The sequence below is a fragment of the Pseudophryne corroboree genome, chromosome 3 (assembly GCF_028390025.1).
Source record: "Pseudophryne corroboree isolate aPseCor3 chromosome 3, aPseCor3.hap2, whole genome shotgun sequence".
Lineage (NCBI taxonomy): Eukaryota > Metazoa > Chordata > Amphibia > Anura > Myobatrachidae > Pseudophryne > Pseudophryne corroboree.
In genome coordinates, this window is record NC_086446.1 from 179538606 (window position 1) to 179559698 (window position 21093).

Here is a 21093-nt window from a genome sequence, read left to right on the forward strand (position 1 = left end):
GTCTCCTGACTATATTAAGATCGATGTGACTGTCTGTAGAATTTGAATGTAGCAAGCCTGGGCTCGGAGATGACTCTTGCTGACTTGCAGGCGGCTTTTACACTGCGCTTCCTTGCTTAAGTAGGTCCTTAACTTACTTGCAACTGATAATACAGTAGGTTGGTGATTAGAACCCGGTGGGCTATGGAGGGGGGGTTTACAAACTCAGTACCGGGTTTGTGAGTGATAACAGTTGCACCGGCCTGTATTACCTTGCAGGCCAACGGGGTCTATCTCGGAGTCTGAGTGTATTAGTCTTTGCTGTGTCTGGTGTCACAGCTTAATGGTCTAGGTGATAGAGGAATGCACTGTGCACTGCCCCAACTGCGGTTACAGCTGGATCACTACCGGTAAATTGATTTCTAGTGAAGATGTATGGTGCTGTAGACGGGGAGCCTGTAACGATCTGTTTATGCAATCTGACGGCTGTAGCTGTCCCTGAGCTGCTCTACTGATGACTGGGTGGCAATATTTTATTACACTGCAGTGTTATCTTATCCACTTAAGGTTGGTCTAATAAGTGCACTTATTATTACTTTGCAGAGGACCTGGCTGAATAATATTCCTGCACTGTAGTATAGGGTTAACATTGCGGATGACCCATCTCTCTAATACTCTGAGCTGTCACTGGTTTCCAGCGGCCTTATATGGCTAATGGCTTTGCCCATACACTGTGTCTCCCTTTCATGTAATGCTGGGCTGACCTGTTTGCTCCGCCTGCCGCTGTCAATCACTTCAGGCCGCACCTCCTTCAGGCTGCCTTTTTGGAAGGAAGGCGCCGCCTATCCCCGCCTACGGGGCGGATGGGTTACACCTCCCGTCTGATGTCACCGGCGTCCAGGAAGCGTCATGGATCAAGCCCCCGCTCACACGCTACATACAGGGGACCAGGAGGTAACTGCGGCCGCTCGCTGCATCAGACGATCCCGGAGCTCAGGTCACGTAGCGATGATCCTTTTCAGTCACCATCCACAATGCGCCACACGTCCCAGCAGCCCCTGCGGGTCCCTCCAACGGTCCTGTCGCAAGCGGTCCTGGTCTCCCAACCCTGCTCGCGCTGTCAGCTAGTCTACAAGGGGGGAGCACTGTCTCACAGGAGCTCTCCTGTTTGCGGCTTAGTTCAACAGCCAGCCGCACGCTGGGGGCCTGTATTCCCCACTTTCCTGGCTCAGTAGCTGACTCCAACTCTCCCCCGTGGGGGCACAATTAATCTATTACATCTCCCTCTGTGACAGGTCTATAGTCATATTTCCCTCTGAGGGTGCAAAAGTCATACAGGGGGGTGGATATTGGAGTAAAGACAAGAGTAAATACATGAGGGTATCACACTGACCTATAGGTATAACAGACCTTGTGTACACATGGTGTTATATTTAATTTCCTCTCCCTCTACTCCACTCAAATCCTGCTTTTACCTTTTGCTACCCATCGTGTTTGTTTTCCTCAGATGTTTTGTCAGACATACTAGGTTTTAGTTGGCTTTTGTTTCCTTCACTGGGTTGTTAGTGTCACTCATTACAATGTAAAAATAAATGAGCAGTCCTGTTTTTCAGTGTTATGTCCTGTGCTAGTTGTGGTGCAATAACGGTGACATGGTTTTAGGTTTTGAATTACAGTGTATATCCCATGCACAACTGTAATTAGTGCAGCCTAAGCTTAAGTACCTTGTTCAGGTTATAATTAGGCTAATTATCTTTATGGAAATTACTAAGCCACCTGAAGGCATTATTTGTGTGTGCTACACTGGATGCCAAACTTGCCTCAGTACAGGTGAAGCTCAGCAGCCAAGGGGTTAAGAATGGGTAAATCTTCATTTAGACTTTCTCTTTAATTGCAGAGGTTTATAAACTCTGTCCTCAAGGCACCCCAACAGTCCAGGTTTTAAGTATATCTAAGGCTCATCACAGAAATTGATTAAATCTAATTGACCGAGGCACTAATTAAGTCACCTGTTTCCAAGCATGGATAGACTTAAAACCTGGATGTCAATTCATTAGCCCGAACTCGCCCAAAAGTGCTCTCCGCCTCATTGGGCTCTGCGCCCTTGTCCGCAAAAGATGCGAGATCGGCTGCCGTTACCGGCGTTGAACGGCCATGGCACATTGCACCCTTCGCAATCAATTAGATCAAACCCCCTGGACTGTTGGAGTGCCTTGATGACTGCGTTTAAGAACCTCTGGGTTAGTGCATATACAGTTAGATAAATTTGTGTTCCTGGGGTAACTATTGCATAACTCTTTTGCCCCAGAGTAGAAAATGCCTGCGCTAAGCTTGTCCAGGCTGCACAGATGCTGCATGCGGATCCATACTCCGTTCCAGCCCGCGATTATCTTATTGATGGCTCTCGTGGAATACTCTCTGGCACTTCAGACCTGCTCCTGACATTTGATGAAGCTGAGGTAAGCCACACAGTGACGATATGTTCTGTGGTTATAAGTGTTGTGGTTGCTTGGTGTTGTCGGAGTAAAGTATATTTCTCTATCGTCCTAAGTGGATGCTGGGGTTCCTGAAAGGACCATGGGGAATAGCGGCTCCGCAGGAGACAGGGCACAAAAAAGTAAAGCTTTTACCAGATCAGGTGGTGTGCACTGGCTCCTCCCCCTATGACCCTCCTCCAGACTCCAGTTAGATTTTGTGCCCGAACGAGAAGGGTGCAATCTAGGTGGCTCTCCTAAAGAGCTGCTTAGAGAAAGTTTAGCTTAGGTTTTTTACTTTACAGTGAGTCCTGCTGGCAACAGGATCACTGCAACGAGGGACTTAGGGGAGAAGTAGTGAACTCACCTGCGTGCAGAGTGGATTTGCTGCTTGGCTACTGGACACTAGCTCCAGAGGGACGATCACAGGTACAGCCTGGATGGTCACCGGAGCCGCGCCGCCGGCCCCCTTGCAGACGCTGAAGAGAGAAGAGGTCCAAAATCGGCGGCTGAAGACTCCTGAGTCTTCATAAAGGTAGCGCACAGCACTGCAGCTGTGCGCCATTTTCCTCTCAGCACACTTCACACAACAGTCACTGAGGGTGCAGAGCGCTGGGGGGGGCGCTCTGAGAGGCAAATAAAAACCTTATTAGAGGCAAAAAATACCTCACATATAGCCCACAGAGGCTATATGGAGATATTTAACCCCTGCCTAACTTCAAAAATAGCGGGAGACGAGCCCGCCGTAAAAGGGGCGGGGCCTATCTCCTCAGCACACAGCGCCATTTTCTCTCACAGAAAAGATGGAGAGAAGGCTCCCAGGCTCTCCCCTGCACTGCACTACAGATACAGGGTTAAAACAGAGAGGGGGGGCACTGATTTTGGCGATATTGTATATATATAAAAGATGCTATAAGGGAGAAACACTTATATAAGGTTGTCCCTATATAATTATAGCGTTTTTGGTGTGTGCTGGCAGACTCTCCCTCTGTCTCCCCAAAGGGCTAGTGGGTCCTGTCCTCTGTCAGAGCATTCCCGGTGTGTGTGCTGTGTGTCGGTACGTGTGTGTCGACATGTATGAGGACGATGTTGGTGAGGAGGCGGAGAAATTGCCTGTAATGGTGATGTCACTCTCTAGGGAGTCGACACCGGAATGGATGGCTTATTTAGAGAATTACGTGAGAATGTCAACACGCTGCAAGGTCGGTTGACGACATGAGACGGCCGACAATCTATTAGGACCGGTCCAGGCGTCTCAGAAACACCGTCAGGGGTTTTAAAAACGCCCATTTACCTCAGTCGGTCGACACAGACACAGACACGGACACTGAATACAGTGTCGACGGTGAATAAACAAACGTATTTCTCATTAGGGCCACACGTTAAGGGCAATGAAGGAGGTGTTACGTGTTTCTGATACTACAAGTACCACAAGAAAGGGTATTATGTGGGAGTGAAAAAACTACCTGTAGTTTTTCCTGAATCAGATAAAATAAAATGAAGTGTGTGATGATGCGTAGGGTTACCCCGATAGCAAATATTGGCGTTATACCCTTTCCCGCCAGAAATTAGGGTACGTTGGGAAACACCCCTTAGGGTGATAAGGCGCTCACACGCTTATCAAGTGGCGTTACCGTCTCCAGATACGGCCGCCCTCAAGGAGCCAGCTGATAGGAAGCTGGAAAAATATCCTAAAAAGTATATACACACATACGGTGGTTATACTGCGACCAGCGATCGCCATCAGCCTGGAGATGCAGTGCTGGGTTGGCTTGGTCGGTTTCCCTGACTGAAAATATTTTATTCATGTAGAGCATTTAATAGGATGCATTCTATATATATGTATGTGAGATGCACAGAGGGATATTTGCTCTCTGGCATCAAGATAAGTGCGTTGTCCATATCTCCCAGAAGATGTCAGGGACACGACAGTGGTCAGGTGATACAGATCCCATACGGCAGATGGAAGTATTGCTGTATAAAGGGAAGGAGTTATTTGGGGGTCGGTCCATCGGACCTGGGGACCACAGCAACAGCTGGGAAATCCAACCTTTTTTACCCCAAGTTACATCTCAGCTAAAAAAGACACCGTCTTTTCAGCCTCAATCTTTCCTTTCCCATGAGGGCATGCAGGCAAAAGGCCAGTCATATCTGCCCAGACATAGAGGTAAGGGAAGTAGACTGCAGCAGGCAGCCCTTTCCCAGGAAAAGAAGCCCTCCACCGCGTCTGCCAAGTCCTCAGCATGACGCTGGGGCCGTGCAAGCGGACTCAAGGTGGGGGGGTAGTCTCAAGAGTCTCAGGGCGCAGTGGGATCACTCGCAAGTTGACCCCTAGATCGTACGAGTATTATCCCAGGGGTAAAGATTGGAGAGTCGAGACATCTTCTCCTCGCAGGTTCCTGAAGTCTGCTTTACCAACGGCTCCCTCCGACAGGGAGGCAGCATTGGAAACAATTCACAAGCTGTATATCCAGCAGGTGATAATCAAAGTACCCCTCCTACGACAAGGAAAAGGGTATTATTTTTCCACACTATATTGTGGTACTGAAGCCAGACGGCTTGGTGACACATAGTCTAAATCTAATATGTTTTGAACACTTACATAAAAGGTTCAAATCGAGATAAAGTCACTCAGAGCAGTGATAGCGAACCGGAAAAAAGGGGACTATATGGTGTCCCTGGACATCAAGGATTACCTCCATGTCCAAATTTTGTCCTTCTCATCAAGGGTACCTCTGGTTCGTGGTACAGAACTGTCAATATCAGTTTCAGACGATGCCGTTTGAATTATCCACGGCACCCCGGGCCTTTTTACCAAGGTAATGGCCGAAAAGATGTTTCTTCAAAGAAAAAAGGCATCTAAATTATCCCTTACTTGCACGACCTAAAAAGGGCAAGTTCCAGAGAACAGTTGGAGGTCGGAAGAGCACTATCTAAAGTAGTTCTTCGACGGCACGACTGGATTCTAAATATTCCAAGAATCGCAGCTGTTTTCCGACGATACGTCTGCTGTTCCTAGGGATGATTCTGGACACGGTTCAGAAAAAGGTTTTTCTTCCCGAGAAAAAAGCCAAGGAGTTATCCGACCTGTCAGGAACCTCCTAAAACCAGGAAAGGTGTCTGTACATCAATGCACAAGAGTCCTGGGAAAAATGGTGGCTTTTTACGAAGCAATTCCATTCGGCAGATTCCATGCAACAATTTTCCAAAGGGATCTGTTGGACAAATGGTCAGGGTCGCATCCTCAGATGCACCTGCGAATAACCCTGTCGCCAAGGACAAGGGTATATCTTCTGTGGTGGTTGCAAAAGGCTCATCTATTGGAGGGCCGCAGATTCGGCATACAGGATTTGATCCTGGTGACCACGGACGCCAGCCTGAGAGGTTGGGGAGCAGTCACACAAGGAAGAAACTTCCAGGGGGTATGGACGAACCTGGAAAAGTCTCTTCACATAAACATTCTGGTACTAAGAGCAATCTAAAATGCTCTAAGCCAGGCGGAACCACTCCTGCAAGGAAAACCGGTGTTGATTCAGTCGGACAACATCACGGCGGTCGCCCATGTAAACAGACAGGGCGGCACAAGAAGCAGGAGTGCAATGGCAGAAGCTGCCAAGATTCTTCGCTGGGCGGAGAATCACGTAATAGCACTGTCAGCAGTGTTCTTCCCGGGCGTGGACAACTGGGAAGCAGACTTCCTCAGCAGACACGATATTCACCCGGGAGAGGGGGGTCTTCATCCAGAAGTCTTCCACATGCTAATAAACTGTTGGGAAAGACCAATGGTAGACATGATGGCGTCTCGCCTCAACAAGAAACTGGACAAGTATTGCGCCAGGTCAAGAGATCCACAGGCAATAGCTGTGGACGCACTGGTAACACCTTGGGTGTACAAATCAGTATATGTGTTTCCTCCTCTGCCTCTCATACCAAAGGTATTGAAAATTATACGGTGAAGAGGAGTAAGAACAATACTAGTGGCTCCGGATTGGCCAAGAAGGACTTGGTACCCGGAACTTCAAGAGTTGGTCACGGACGACCCGTGCCCTCTACTTCTGAGAAGGGACCTGCTACAACAGGGTCCCTGTCTCTTTCAAGACTTACCGCGGCTGCGTTTGACGGCATGGCGGTTGAACGCCAGATCCTAAAAGGGAAAGGCATTCCAGAAGAAGTCATTCCTACCTTGATTAAGGCAAGGAAGGAAGTCACCGCGAAACATTATCACCGCATTTGGCGAAAATATGTCGCGTGGTGCGAGGATCGGAGTGTTCCGACGGAGGAATTTCAACTGGGTCGTTTCCTACATTTCCTACAATCAGGATTGTCTATGGGTCTCAAATTGAGATCTATTAAGGTTCAAATTTCGGCCCTGTCAATATTCTTCCAAAAAGAATTGGCCTCAGTTCCTGAGGTACAGACTTTTGTTAAAGGAGTACTGCATATACAGCCTCCTGTGGTGCCTCCGGTGGCACCGTGGGATCTAAATGTAGTTTTAGATTTCCTCAAATCCCATTGGTTTGAACCATTGAAAAAGGTGGATTTTAAATATCTCACATGGAAAGTGACTATGTTACTGGCCCTGGCTTCCGCCAGGAAAGTATCTGAATTGGCGGCTTTATCTTATAAAAGCCCTTATCTAATCTTCCATTCGGATAGGGCAGAACTGAGGACTCGTCCGCATTTTCTCCCTAAGGTGGTATCAGCGTTTCACCTGAACCAACCTATTGTGGTGCCTGCGGCCACTGGCGACTTGGAGGACTCCAAGTTGTTGGACGTTGTCAGAGCCTTAAAAATATACATTTCAAGGACGGCTGAAGTCAGAAAATCTGACTCGCTGTTGATACTATATGCACACAACAAGTTGGGTGCCCCTGCTTCTAAGCAGACGATTGCTCGTTGGATTTGTAACACAATTCAACTTGCTCATTCTGTGGCAGGCCTGCCACAGCCTAAATCTGTTAAGGCCCATTCCACAAGGAAGGTGGGCTCATCTTGGGCGGCTGCCCGAGGGGTCTCGGCATTACAATTCTGCCGAGCAGCTACGTGGTCGGGGGAAAACACGTTTGTAAAATTCTACAAATTTGATACCCTGGCAAAAGAGGACTTGGAATTCTCTCATTCGGTGCTGCAGAGTCATCCGCACTCTCCCGCCCGTTTGGGAGCTTTGGTATAATCCCCATGGTCCTTTCAGGAACCCCAGCATCCACTTAGGACGATAGAGAAAATAAGAATTTACTTACCGATAATTCTATTTCTCGGAGTCCGTAGTGGATGCTGGGCGCCCATCCCAAGTGCGGATTATCTGCAATACTGTACATAGTTATTGTTAACAAATTCGGGTTATATTGTTAAGGAGCCATCTTTAAGAGGCTCTTTCTGTTATCATACTGTTAACTGGGTTTAGATCACAAGTTGTACGGTGTGATTGGTGTGGCTGGTATGAGTCTTACCCGGGATTCAAATTGCCTCCCTTATTGTGTACGCTCGTCCGGGCACAGTACCTAACTGGAGTCTGGAGGAGGGTCATAGGGGGAGGAGCCAGTGCACACCACCTGATCTGGTAAAAGCTTTACTTTTTTGTGCCCTGTCTCCTGCGGAGCCGCTATTCCCCATGGTCCTTTCAGGAACCCCAGCATCCACTACGGACTCCGAGAAATAGAATTATCGGTAAGTAAATTCTTATTTTATTTCTACCTTTTGAACAGGTGAGGAAAATCATAAGAGTGTGTAAAGGTATCCTGGAGTATTTGACGGTGGCAGAGGTTGTTGAGAACATGGAGGATCTGGTCACTTACACCAAGAACTTGGGGCCTGGTACGTGATGCCCTAATAGCAGTGGTTACTACTCTATTGCACCAGTAACATAGGCGACGCCTAATATTTACATTATGATGTGATGAGAAAATCACAGGTTGCGGCTGCCTCACCCATAAAGCAAGGCACGGGCTTCCTATGATTTTTCTTTCTCTAAGGTAACCTGTGAAGTATCACACACAAGACCTGGACCTTCATTCTTTGTAAGGAGAGCACTTGAAGTGCTCCCAAAGCCTTCCTGCAGCATGTTGTGTACATGATAAGCGCTCCCATAGAATACCATTATGTTAATGACTATGTTGAAGTTGATGCATATTGTAAACATACACTTATCTTACAGGTGTTCAAGTCCATCAACATTATGCTATGGGCTTACTACATTAAAGCATTTTACTAGGCTACAAGAGCATGGGTTGAATGCTGTTCATGAGCATTACTATTCATTTACTCATTCACCTTAAAGCAGTTGTTCCTTTTCAGCTTTATTTTATTTATTAATCATGTTGGAAAGAACTATGCGCTTACACGGTCTCCTTCTCAGTGTCAGTGACCTCTGGTAAAGTGACGTCACTGCGCATGCACAACCCCCAAGTAGGTCCTTTTGTTGATTAAAACTTGCAAGCACATTTTAGCTTATGTAGATCTGCACAAACATGCATATATGCCTCTTAGGATGAGCAGCAGGGAGGTGCACTTACACGCTAAATGGTGATTACTCGGTGTATAGCCAAGGTACGTGCTGCAGCTGCGGAGCAGGGCATCTCTCCAGATGACCAAAACAAAAAACTGCAACAAACGAGCGCCTAATCATCAAATAAGAATTAGAAGCCAATGCGTGTTACATAGAATAAAATGATCACAATTGTATGTTCCTGATAGTCTGCGCTTGCCGGAATACTATGTGTAGTATTGTGGTGATGGCATGGAAAAAGAACAAACGGCTGCGCTGAATATCAGGAACGAAACATAATGTACAGAGAGCCAACGTAAAAAATAACAATGTTTATTAATAAAACATATAAAAAGATTAATTATCAAATAACCGGTGAATAATGTGTATGTATATATGTATGTATATATGTATGTATATATATATATATATATATATATAAGAACATTCACTAAACGTGAACTGGTGGTATATTGTAATAACTCAGCTTTTTGAGGGTGAAGAGTTCCAAGTTCCACTTGTTTGATAAGTACCAGGTATGCTGGTGGAATCCTAATGGATTACAAGTCCCTCAGTTGAAAGTGATATTCAATACCTTTCCAAAATGGGCTGGTAAGAGCCGAGCGTCCTCGGCTTCAATGTCCTGCAATGCCCATGTACGCTGTGCAGCGGAAAGGAGGAGACCGTCTCTCTGACAACCCGGTCGTGGCGGCGTGTGCGCTGGAGCCGCTGATGTCGGATGCTGTAGACGGAGAGTGCAGCGGGGACCAAGGAGCACCTGGAAGATTTCACCTTAGCTGAGCGTGGATAGGGGCGGGTCCTGACGCGTTTCGTCACGTTCACGTGACTTTCTCAAAGGTACCTTTGAGAAAGTCACGTGAACGTGACGAAACGCGTCAGGACCCGCCCCTATCCACACTCAGCTAAGGTGAAATCTTCCAGGTGCTCCTTGGTCCCCGCTGCACTCTCCGTCTACAACAACCGACATCAGCGGCTCCAGCGCACACACCGCCACGACCGGGTTGTCAGAGAGACGGTCTCCTCCTTTCCGCTGCACAACGTACATGGGCATTGCAGGACATTGAAGCCGAGGACGCTCGGCTCTTACCAGCCCATTTTGGAAAGGTATTGAATATCACTTTCAACTGAGGGACTTGTAATCCATTAGGATTCCACCAGCATACCTGGTACTTATCAATTATCTAACAAGTGGAACTTGGAACTCTTCACCCTCAAAAAGCTGAGTTATTACAATATACCACCAGTTCACGTTTAGTGAATGTATATATATATATATATATATATATATAATTATTCACCGGTTATTTTTTACGTTGGCTCTCAGTACATTATGTTTCGTTCCTGATATTCAGCGCAGCCGTTTGTTCTTTTTCCATCTCTCCAGATGATATATACATTTCTGCATATTGCAAAAATATTTTTCTGCACTGCCTTTTTGTTTTCAATATTTTACGCCTATTTTGTGACTAACTCTGCACAAGCCTCTTAGATGTCTGTGGATCTTGTTTTAGGAATGACAAAGATGGCGAAAATGATTGATGAACGTCAGCAGGAGTTGACCCACCAGGAACATCGGATCATGCTCGTAAATTCCATGAACACTGTTAAAGACCTGCTGCCAGTCCTGATCTCTGGTATGTATCTCCTGATAAACCAGATGTATTCAGGTTTTACAATTTGTGTTTTTACTCCTTCAGGCTTGTCCCAGATTTCTTACTTTGTTATGAAGAGGTATTTTTGTGTTTTGGTCTGGACATTCTTTTTCTTTTTTATACTTTCTCCCAGCTATGAAGATCTTTGTGACAACCAAGAACTCCCGCAGTCATGGTATTGAAGAAGCTCTCAAAAATCGCAACTTCACAGTGGAGAAGATGAGTGCAGAGATTAATGAAATTATACGTGTCCTGCAACTTACGTCTTGGGATGAAGATGCTTGGGCCAGCAAGGTGAGAGGTGGAACCAAAGATAAATGCAGTTCTTTAGTTAGCTATATTATGGGGGAAATGTATCAAACTGTGGAGAGAGAGAGCGTACCAACCAATCAGCTTTTAACTGTCCTTTTTCAAACACAGCCTGTAACATGACAAGAGCTGATTGGTTCACTTTATCTTTCTCCAATGTTTAATACATCTTCCCCAAAGTGTATATTATGGTTTAGTTGGAGAGTAATTCCTAATGAAAAAATAGACAAGCAGAGTGGATATTTGTAAATCCATAGTGACACTGTCAGACTGATAATAAAAGATTTGGCAATATATAAATATTATCTTTTGCTGTTTTTTCAACTACACAGCATATATGCCAAACCCCAAAATAGGGGTCTCCTGACCTCATTCACCAAGGAAAAAACATTTAAAATCTTCTGTGTATTAAATAGGCTGTGGGTAAACCATATATATTACAATTTTTAGTTTGTGTATTGTGCACAAGGCATATTAAATCAATTAAAGAACACCCGAATCTGGCGACTGGTTCTCTTTATGCATGTTTTCTGAGCTTGCATTTGTTAGTTTTAATTTCCATTATTAAAATAGTATAATATTATTTATTATTATTATTATTATTATTATTATTATTATTATTATTTTATTTTGTAGTGTATACATTTAGCATTTTAAAGTTGCTGAATGTATCCTATTTTTGTTTAACATTTTAATATCCTAGAAGTTATCTACAGATCTACGTTTTCACATTTTCTTCTTTATGTATTTGTTCCTTTATGTTCTGGGTATAGAAGGTAAGATCTCTGCAGCGACAGACAGCATGTCCTGATAACCTGAGAGTGCTGTGCTTTATGCCTCTGTTCTAATGCATTTTTATGTGTATATATGTGTGTGTGTGTATTTGTGTGTGAGATGCAATGATTCTGTCCTGCAAGTAACATGTTATGAACAGTGTTTCTGTTGGACTGTAGTCATTTTAAATGATTGCTTTGTTTCCTTGGGGTGTATTACATCATCCCACATAGCAGCAAGATGTGGTTATTGTCAACCATTTTTATATATTCTGGCCACAAATTTCTGTTTGATTAAAATATTAGGCAGAACTGATACTCTTGTCAGCCTAGAATGTATTTTATCCTATTTCACTGCTTGCCCTGGTTGCTTTGTGTGTCCTCGTTAAGGCAGAACTTTTTACTGTATCCCTGCCAAATTTGGCATCTACAGATCTTTTTTTTGTTTTCAATTGAGGTGCCTCATTTACAGAGGGTGCACAATTCAGTTAAAAATAATAGATGGTATTGAACACTCTGTTTTGTAACATACTTAGAATAATTAAAATTTTATCACAGTCTTATCATTACATCTTCAACTTTTCTTATTCTTTCTAATGTATTTTTTTATTGTTTTATGCTTTGGCGAGTGCATGGATTTCCAAATAAATAGTTAATGGAATTGAAGTATTTTCACTTTCAACCCTTTTGTAAAGGAAATATCTTTTTACATCAAGGGACAAAGCAAACTGGGCAAACAATATAAAGCTTTTAATTCGTTAGAGCATCCAAGAAAATACTAATTTCCTGTGTCAACCCGGGTCGTTTTATGTGTGAAAGGGTCAACCCAAGTTGAAATTCCCGGGACTTCGACCCAGGAATTTTACCAGGGTCAAAGTACATGGAATTATGACCCTGGTTGACCTTATCATACAGAAGAAATACCCAAGTTGATCCGCAAATTACCAAGTAGAACTGCTTCAATCAGTAATTTGTGTGAAAGGGGGGGGGGGGGGGGGGGGGGTCAGGCTGTGTCTAGCAAAGCGACTTGGCAATGAAATGCCAAGTAAATGAAAAGCCAGGAATTTTAGACGTCTGTGACCTGAAGAGTATAACAAATAGAAGTACGTTAAGGTTTTAGAAACATGTTGTGCAACCCCCTGCTGGGCACATGAACCCCCTATGCCCAACTGGTGGCTGTCGTATCCCGCAGTGCTAACAGCTGTTGAAGGGAAAATTATGAAAAACAAGAAACATCCTTGAGAAATGCAAAATTGTATTTTCTTATTGAAACACTGCTGCATAAATGCATCAACGGGAATTCAGGATGCTATCTTTTTCTTAAGATTATTTTAATTGTATGTCTGTTGTAGCTATGACGTTATAGGAGAATGTAATGTAATAATAGTGCTGCTTCTGTCATTACAAATTTTAGAGAATTATGCCCCAAATTAATATGGGCAAAAGGTTTGCATTCTGTTCTGGATATTGTAGTAGTAGCTGTCCTTTGGTATTAGAGGGGACCTCTGATGGAGGGTACATAAGGGAAGGTATGAGCTTTGCTAACTGGTTATTCTAAGGCCTGCAGTTCCTCCTCAGTGCATGAGATACAGATGTAGTCATGCTCCTCTTACTACCATGCGCAGCCTGGCATGCCATGCAGCATGCTGGATTGCAGCAAAGATGAACATGGCTACATCTGTATATAGAATTTTTGTATATTTTTTTTAACATATTAGGCCTTCTATTCAATGTATTTACAAAGCTGTTTTTTTATCTAGCCATAAATTATACAATATATTAAAGTTTTTGTGTTTAATTTCTGTAACTTCACACCCTTTTGCAGTTTAAACAGGTCTCATGTTCTATTAAAAGGCCGTGTTAAGCTGAGTACACACTGGAGCGATTTCAGGCCGATTTGTTATGACAAATCGCCTACATCGCACAGTGTGTACGGTTGATTGCGCACTCTTATGGTCGCTAGCAAGGGACACTAGCTTTTATCTGCTGCACTTCAAACCTTGCAATATCGCTAGCGACCTCGGTTATGCTAATGAAGGACGGAACATGATTGTTCCGACCTTCATAAAACTCCTTTCGGTGTACGCACCAAATCTGGGCTCAAGGGCAATCGTTCCAATGACTGAGCAAATGCCTTTTGCCCCAGTGTGTAACCACCATAAGGCCTGGTACACATTAAGTGATATATTGGCCTATATATAATTTTAACACAATATATAATTCTGTCACGAATCAGAACCATATATCGAGCACATTGCTCAGTCTGTATCCTCAATCGCGAGCTCCCATGCATTGTCAGCATTATCATCCCATATGATGTGCTGCAAGTCGGATGGGCTGACCCTGCTTGCGACGCCATACAGCTGAATGCGGGATGTACCACTATATTGCGCAGTCGAACACTGGATTGTGAAGTGTATACTGCCGCATGATATATCAGTACAAAGGCCATTCCGTTGCATGAAAAACACATGGTTCTGATGTGTACTTGGGGTAGATAATAAAGTCACCTGAACCAGTTTGCTGTGCTGAGCTTGCTCTTGTGATTTGAGACTTGCTGCTGATTTAGTGTTGGTGAGATAAAATATAATTGTTTCTATGTTTATAAATTGATAGGACACAGAGGCCATGAAGAGGGCACTTGCACTGATTGATTCGAAGTTGGGCCAGGCAAAGGGCTGGCTGAGGGACCCAAATGCTCCTCCAGGTAACGATGAAACTTGTAAAAAATCTCTAATTCTCTCGCCTCACTATACACTATGGGGCTGGTTCAGAGACGGGAGAAAAGACCAAATAAAGGAGTAGCTTTACTCATTGATGCACTACAGGTGGGGGAGATTTAAAATGTGCAGAAAGCTTTAGGGGGAATTCAATTACCTGCCATCCATTTTTGCAGTAAACAATTGCAGTGAAATCCTGTTGTACACCCCAAACCCGCCCCCCCCCCCCCCCCCTCCCCTTCCCTGGCTTTTTTTGTTGTTGCACGAAAACCCATTGGATCTGGGATAATTTTCTGTATCCATGTGTTTTGGCAATCGCGGCCGCGGAATCATGGCACTTATCAGGGATGCCGCTATGGTGCCAGTGCATGCACCTGTGTTTTTTTCCTAAAGTTAATGTATTTCAGACTTTCTCTGGGAGATGTGTGGAAAAAAAACTCTGAAATCACTGTTTCTCTCTTTCAGTCTTGTATTTGAATAACAGTACCCTGTGGCTGCATTTTTGTTTTTTTGTACATTTCCAGCTGTCAGTTGAATTCCTCCTTAGTGTTGAGTGGGACATGTCCCAGTTCAAATCTGAATTGCAGTATAAAAATAAAGCTGGCCTGCATTTCTCTTTTTGGGCCCTTTTTTTTTATTTTTTATTATTCTTGATTTTGTTCATAAATATTTTTAATAAATTATGTAGAACTATGCATGGTGCTCTATACATTGTGTTTAACAGGCGTTCTGTTTATGGACTGAACAATACTGTGTATGCATATGTGCATTGTATCTAATTTTGGCCTTGACTGAGCAGGCATACTGTTCTGTTCTAGAATGTAGCATTTACATTCATTTCATGAATCTGTTTTCTACCTTCTCGCCTTGCTTGTGCTGGGCCTTACCACTGCTTCTGTCTGCCCAGGTGATGTCGGAGAGCAAGCCGTCCGCCAGATCCTAGATGAGGCAGGGAAAGTTGGTGAGCTGTGTGCAGGGAAGGAGAGGAAGGACATCCTGGGAACAGTCAAGACTCTAGGACAGATGACTGACCAGGTGGCTGATCTAAGAGCAAGGTAAATAATTGTATTGAGACATTTACAACATGCCATAGATAGTCATTTACATTAAAATACTTATTGAACATCGGTAGGTTGTACATTTAGGCTGCAGAATATGGAGGCTTTTTATGTGGCACACTTTTGCCTGAGCAGTGTTCACTGCACATTGGATGCAGTATAAACACAGCTTCAAATAAGAATCAGTGAATGTGTGTTAGGGGTATATGTCTATTGTACAGTAATGTACATTACCTTTTATACTGCGTTCACCAAGTGATGACCTTTAGCTCAGGACCTCGGGTTCCTTAAAAATGGTGCATGTGCAAAGCCTTTAACCTCATTTCTAGTGACAAATCTATATTTATACAAATTTGTCCCTATTGCAACCATCATTTATGTGATATAAGGGTATATTTACTAAGACAGTAGTTCGCAAACTTTTTTGAATCATGGCGCCCCAGAGTATCATATTTCTTTTCATGCCACCCCTAGGCCAAAAGTTTCTTACTGAGAAATTTAGAAAGACTTATTAAATTAAGTAAATTGTGTTTATATGTCCTCATTAAATTCAGTAATGTGGTGAGTGACCAGATTTGCTTCTGTTTGTCCATGTATTTTATGCAGCCACCAGCACTAGTTTTGCCTATTACATTGAACTTAAATAATTTGAATTGGTCCTGGATCACCAACTCAGGGCACTCCAGGGTGCCACGGCACACCGTTTGAGAACCACTGTAGTGGATGGAGATAAAGGACCAGCTAATCATCTCCTGTCATTTTTGAAACCCAACCTGTGACATGGTAGTTAGTCAGGTTCTCAAACTCTGTCCTCAGGACCCCACACGGTTCATGTTTTGCAGGTCACCGGTAGATTGTGTGTGTAATATAAAACAATGAAGCTGAGAATCTGGATTTTTTTGTTTTTAAGTACTTTACTTAGTTGAAATTTTGGGCCCAAGGCTTTAGTTTTGAGAAGAATATTGCAGGACAACTTAATCTATGGCAGCTGATTTATTTCACACAAACCCGAACTACCTAACCGGGTACTTCTGTGGTGATTCTCTGGTAGCGTGGGGTGGTGGTTCCCTAAAGCACTAACCAAATGGGCATTGTACTAGAGTGGGCGGCCCTATATTTTTAGATTTCAAACTTTACATTTTATGTACTGGTGAGAGTGGCATGTTTATTTCATGAGTATAGACGATTGATAATTCCTCCTGACAATTATGATCTACTGTTACACTGCATCCCTTTGCAGCCCTATGCACATTGGCCCCTGGGTCCAGAGTGGGCCCACACCGTACACACTTCACCCATTTCTCCTATACTTACCTTTCTGGAGTCCATAGCCGACCGTGTGTGGGCCCCCTCCTCTCCCGTAGCCATCGCGCCGCTGCTAGCGCACTGACCACTAGAGATTCTGGCACAGTGCCAGAGTCTACAGCACATGCGCAGAACTCCGTAAAAATAGCGCGGTTGCCATTTTTCATAGTCCTGCGCAAGCGCTGTAGACTCTGGCACTGTGCCAGAGTCTAGAGTGCTGAGAACGCTAGCAGCGGCGCGATGGCTACAGGAGAGGAAGGGGCCCACACACGGAGTCTGCACATGGGCCCCCTCCTCTCTAGAGACGCCCCTGCCTATGCATTTATGTGGATATGTACTAGTTTAAAATAACTAAATTCTATGAACTTAGATTTATATTTGAATCTTTTTTTATTTCTTTTTTTTTTTATTATTATTATTATTATTATTATTATTATTATTTCAGATGTGGGAATTATGCATTTCAGTCTTAATGGCTGTTTAACAGTTCACATATTAATTACTGGGGATGTAAAAAGGAAACCAGCTTTAAATGTATGTTGTATTTTTTAAAATGTAACCTAATTTAGTGCTGCTGTGTATTTCATTGGAATAGCTTGAGCTGTTAAATTTTTATAGTTAAAATATTTTTTTACTCTTAGTGTTGTCTGTGCAGAACTTACCTTTTGGTCAATTTAGTACAAGTTACGTTATTGTAAATAGAACTTGTGTCTTGCCTGTAAAATTTACTGTAAATCCAGAGACTGTTTTGAGCCCTGTTGATCTGTAATGTGATTTATTTGAACTGTGGCATCTTCTATTATATAGGGGACAAGGTGCTACTCCTATTGCAATGCAGAAAGCACAGCAGGTATCTCAGGGACTAGATCTCCTAACAGCTAAAGTAGAGAATGCTGCCCGTAAATTGGAAGCCCTAACAAACTCCAAGCAGGCGATTGGGAAAAAGATTGATGCTGCCCAGGTAAGACTATACATAATGAGGTCACACAATCCAAATGTAATGTAATCTTCTCTGAATAATGTCTAAACACTGGCAGTATGATACAGTGCAGAGGGAAAACGAAGTGATGTCAACCAATCAAATTTCTGCTTTACTTTTCTAACCTGCACTTGAAAAATAACAGCGGACTGTTATTGTTATGCTGCATTCACACCGCAAATGCCGGGTCCTACCCGGTAAGACAAACGTGTACTTACCGGGTGGGATCCGGCATTTGCGCTCCGTTGCAGGCTTCCCGACCCGGCAATATACCGGGTCGGTTGCCATGACAACGGAGGCCGCAGCAGCAGCAGGGGCGGGAGTGGAGGCGGCGTCGGGAGATGAGCTCATCTCCAGCGCCGCCTCTCCCTATCTTGTGAATGGGAACCGTGTCGCATCGACGCGGCTCCCATTCACACCGCACCTGACCCGGTAATCAACCCGGGTAAAACCCTTCTTTTTTACCGGGTTGATTTACCGGGTCAGGCGACCCGCTAAATCGCCCAGTGTGCTTTCACATCGCACACTGACCCGGTTCGACACGGCAATATGCCGTGTCGGTACCGGGTTATTTGTGCGATGTGAAAGGGGTATTAGTGTGTTGACTGTTTAAATGTATCCATTAGACATTTCATCAAGCTTGTAGAGTCTGGTTTGCTGCTGGCAAAGTGTTACGGGTCCTACACATTAGGCATTCAGCTGCCAATGTGGCCGACGGGTGACCCGGCGGTGGCGGGGGGGGGGGGCGCATGGGTTAGTGACTGGGTGAGTGAAGTTTCTTCACTCACCCGGCCCCATAGCCCTGCATGCTACTATGGATGAGATTGTCCATATTGGTGTGTGGGGCCACGCATCGTTCATCGTTGGTGCCTACACACTGAACGATATGAATGAGTACTTGTTCATTAATGAACGAGTACGTTCATATCGTTCAGTTAGATCTGTAAGTGTGTAGGGTCCATTAGGAGACGCTGTTCTGGACTCCTACTCCCCGATTTGTCATAATTTAGCTTTTTCTGAGATCCGTGGGCTCAAGGGTAGCTCTGTGTGGTTGTCCTTTGGTGTAGCCTCTATTGTGCAGCTATATCAAGATGGGGTCCTACATACATTTTACTTTTTTGTCCTTCACTTATGGCCTTTCAGCACATCTGTTTTATAGCTTTCTGCAGCACCGCCGTGCTCTCTGTGGACAGTGGAAGGGTACCTCTCCTGTTCGTTCGGCATCTCCAATTAGTCTCTTAGTGCGTACATTGCCTGTGTGCTGCTCTGTTTCGTTGGCCTTCTCCTCTCTTTTGTCCTCTTTTGGTAAGGGGAATCTGTGCAACCTTAGGTCTCACTGGGTTACAGATTTGGGTGGTCTTGAGGATGAGGAATGTGATTTTTATATTGGGTTCCTTTGGGGTGCCAGCTTTCAGCATATACAGTTATATGTTTTGCATAGGTTTTATTGGACCCCATCTCGGCTTTGTGAATTTGCAGGATCCTTATCTGACCTATGTCCTAAATGCTCTGCCCCCTCACCTCTATATGTATGACTGGTATTAGCTTACCCTTATTAACTCCACGTATTTGGATTTTTGGCCTCGGCCTTGAGGAATCCCTCACTGCTCCTTTACGTCTGTATGTGAATAACCTTTTATGTTGTCCAGGGTCTATTTTGCTTGTTGCTGGACGGCATCTGATCCCCCTCCTCTTCCCTCCTGGATAGCGTTAGTTGATGTTACTGTCTCTCATGAGAGGTTTATGTATCAGAACAGAAAATGTCCCTCAAAGTTTGATGAGGTCCGGTCATTGTGGCATAACTCTCTATATGTCCTTGCTGATCCATCTAATGGCCATCTGCTTGGGCCCTAGATTTCTGTTTCACCTGTGTCACTCCGACAGCTCACGCCTCTATCTATGCTCATGTTAATACTGCTTCATGCTGTGACCATTTATTCTTATTCGGCTTCACTATATATTTTGTACATGTACTGATCATATACCATTCTATGGGTTTTGAAACTTGAAAATTAATAAAAATACTTGATTTAAAAAATATATCCATTCGAAATATATAGCTGGCAGCCATCTTGTGGTGATTTTATTGTAATCCTTTCTTAAGCACTATCATTAGGTGCAGCTCATCTTGCTACAGTTGAAACACTGACATTTGAAAAGACAGGACTTTTGTTCTTCTATGGATAACTGAGTTAAGGGTGTGTGATCTAAAATGTGGTGTTCAGTCATATTGGACAAACATGGCTCCATCGTCTAATAAAATATAGATGTACAGTACCTATTCAGGTCTGAGTTACACAACTAATAGACCCGTATGTGAATACCTTTTTAGGTTTACTTATTTTTTATTAGTTTTCTATTTGTCCACTATTCCTATTGTTACAGCTGAAAATTTGAGTGGTTACTGAAAGAAGTGTGCAATAATTGGACCATTTTCCACCAAATATTCTCAGTGCAAGCTCTGTAAAGCACCAATAAGGAGCAAAGCTTGCAATAGAAGGACATGGCCCACGCCCTTTATCTAATCTTCTGTACATTGGCATCTCACAGAGTTGGCTGGCAGATCCCAATGGTGGTCCAGAAGGAGAGGAGAACATCCGAAGCATCCTAGCTGAGGCTAAGAAGATTGCTGAGCTGTGTGAGGATCCCAAAGACAGAGAGGACATTTTGCGCTCCTTAGGGGAGATAGCAGCTCTTACTGCCAAGCTGTCTGACCTCCGTCGGCAGTAAGTAGCAAGGTGGAGGCTGTGTGTATGACAACACCGTTGCTCTCAGACATTTTGAGTATCTTCTAGTTATTGGTGGAAATGTATTTGCATGCAAAATAGTGACATCTGCTTTTTTTTTTTTGTCCCCAGGGGAAAAGGAGACTCCCCAGAAGCACGTGCTTTAGCCAAGCAGATAGCAACTTCGCTGCAGAACCTGCAAACTAAGGTAAACCGTGCTGTGGGCAACAGCCGCCCTGTGAAAGCAGCAGTAAACATGGAAGGGAAAGTGGAGCAGGCCCAGCGCTGGATTGACAACCCCTCTGTGGATGACCGGGGAGTGGGTAAGGCTAATTGCTGTGTATATGTTTATTCTGTGGAGGATTGTCAAAATTATGGACAGGGTTGATTTAGTTAATATCTTGTTCAATAAGCATCAGATAAGCAAAATATTTACACAACATAATAATACACATGGTTAACGTCAATATCCCAACAGTAGGAATAATTTAATGCTAGAAAGGACATAGCACTGTGTGTTCTATGTGTTTATGTACCATTATGAATATCTAGCTTGTGGACAGGCCACACCAGAAACTCATCCTAGGTTTAATTTTTAAAAGTTCTTTGTGTT

At 44.0% G+C, this 21093-nt stretch overlaps 1 protein-coding gene across 2 annotated transcripts in view; it reads left to right on the forward strand.

Annotated features, from left to right (window-relative positions):
- The window catches only part of VCL (vinculin), a 135533-nt gene that overhangs the window by 61203 nt on the left and 53237 nt on the right, over nucleotides 1–21093 (forward strand). For both annotated transcript variants that reach the window (XM_063958645.1, XM_063958646.1), the window contains exons 3-11: nucleotides 2288–2438; nucleotides 8159–8267; nucleotides 10470–10592; nucleotides 10744–10904; nucleotides 14309–14399; nucleotides 15320–15467; nucleotides 17583–17736; nucleotides 20305–20480; nucleotides 20613–20803. In XM_063958645.1, coding sequence (XP_063814715.1) covers nucleotides 2288–2438; nucleotides 8159–8267; nucleotides 10470–10592; nucleotides 10744–10904; nucleotides 14309–14399; nucleotides 15320–15467; nucleotides 17583–17736; nucleotides 20305–20480; nucleotides 20613–20803 — 1304 coding nt within the window. The remainder of the gene's footprint in view (nucleotides 1–2287; nucleotides 2439–8158; nucleotides 8268–10469; nucleotides 10593–10743; nucleotides 10905–14308; nucleotides 14400–15319; nucleotides 15468–17582; nucleotides 17737–20304; nucleotides 20481–20612; nucleotides 20804–21093) is intronic.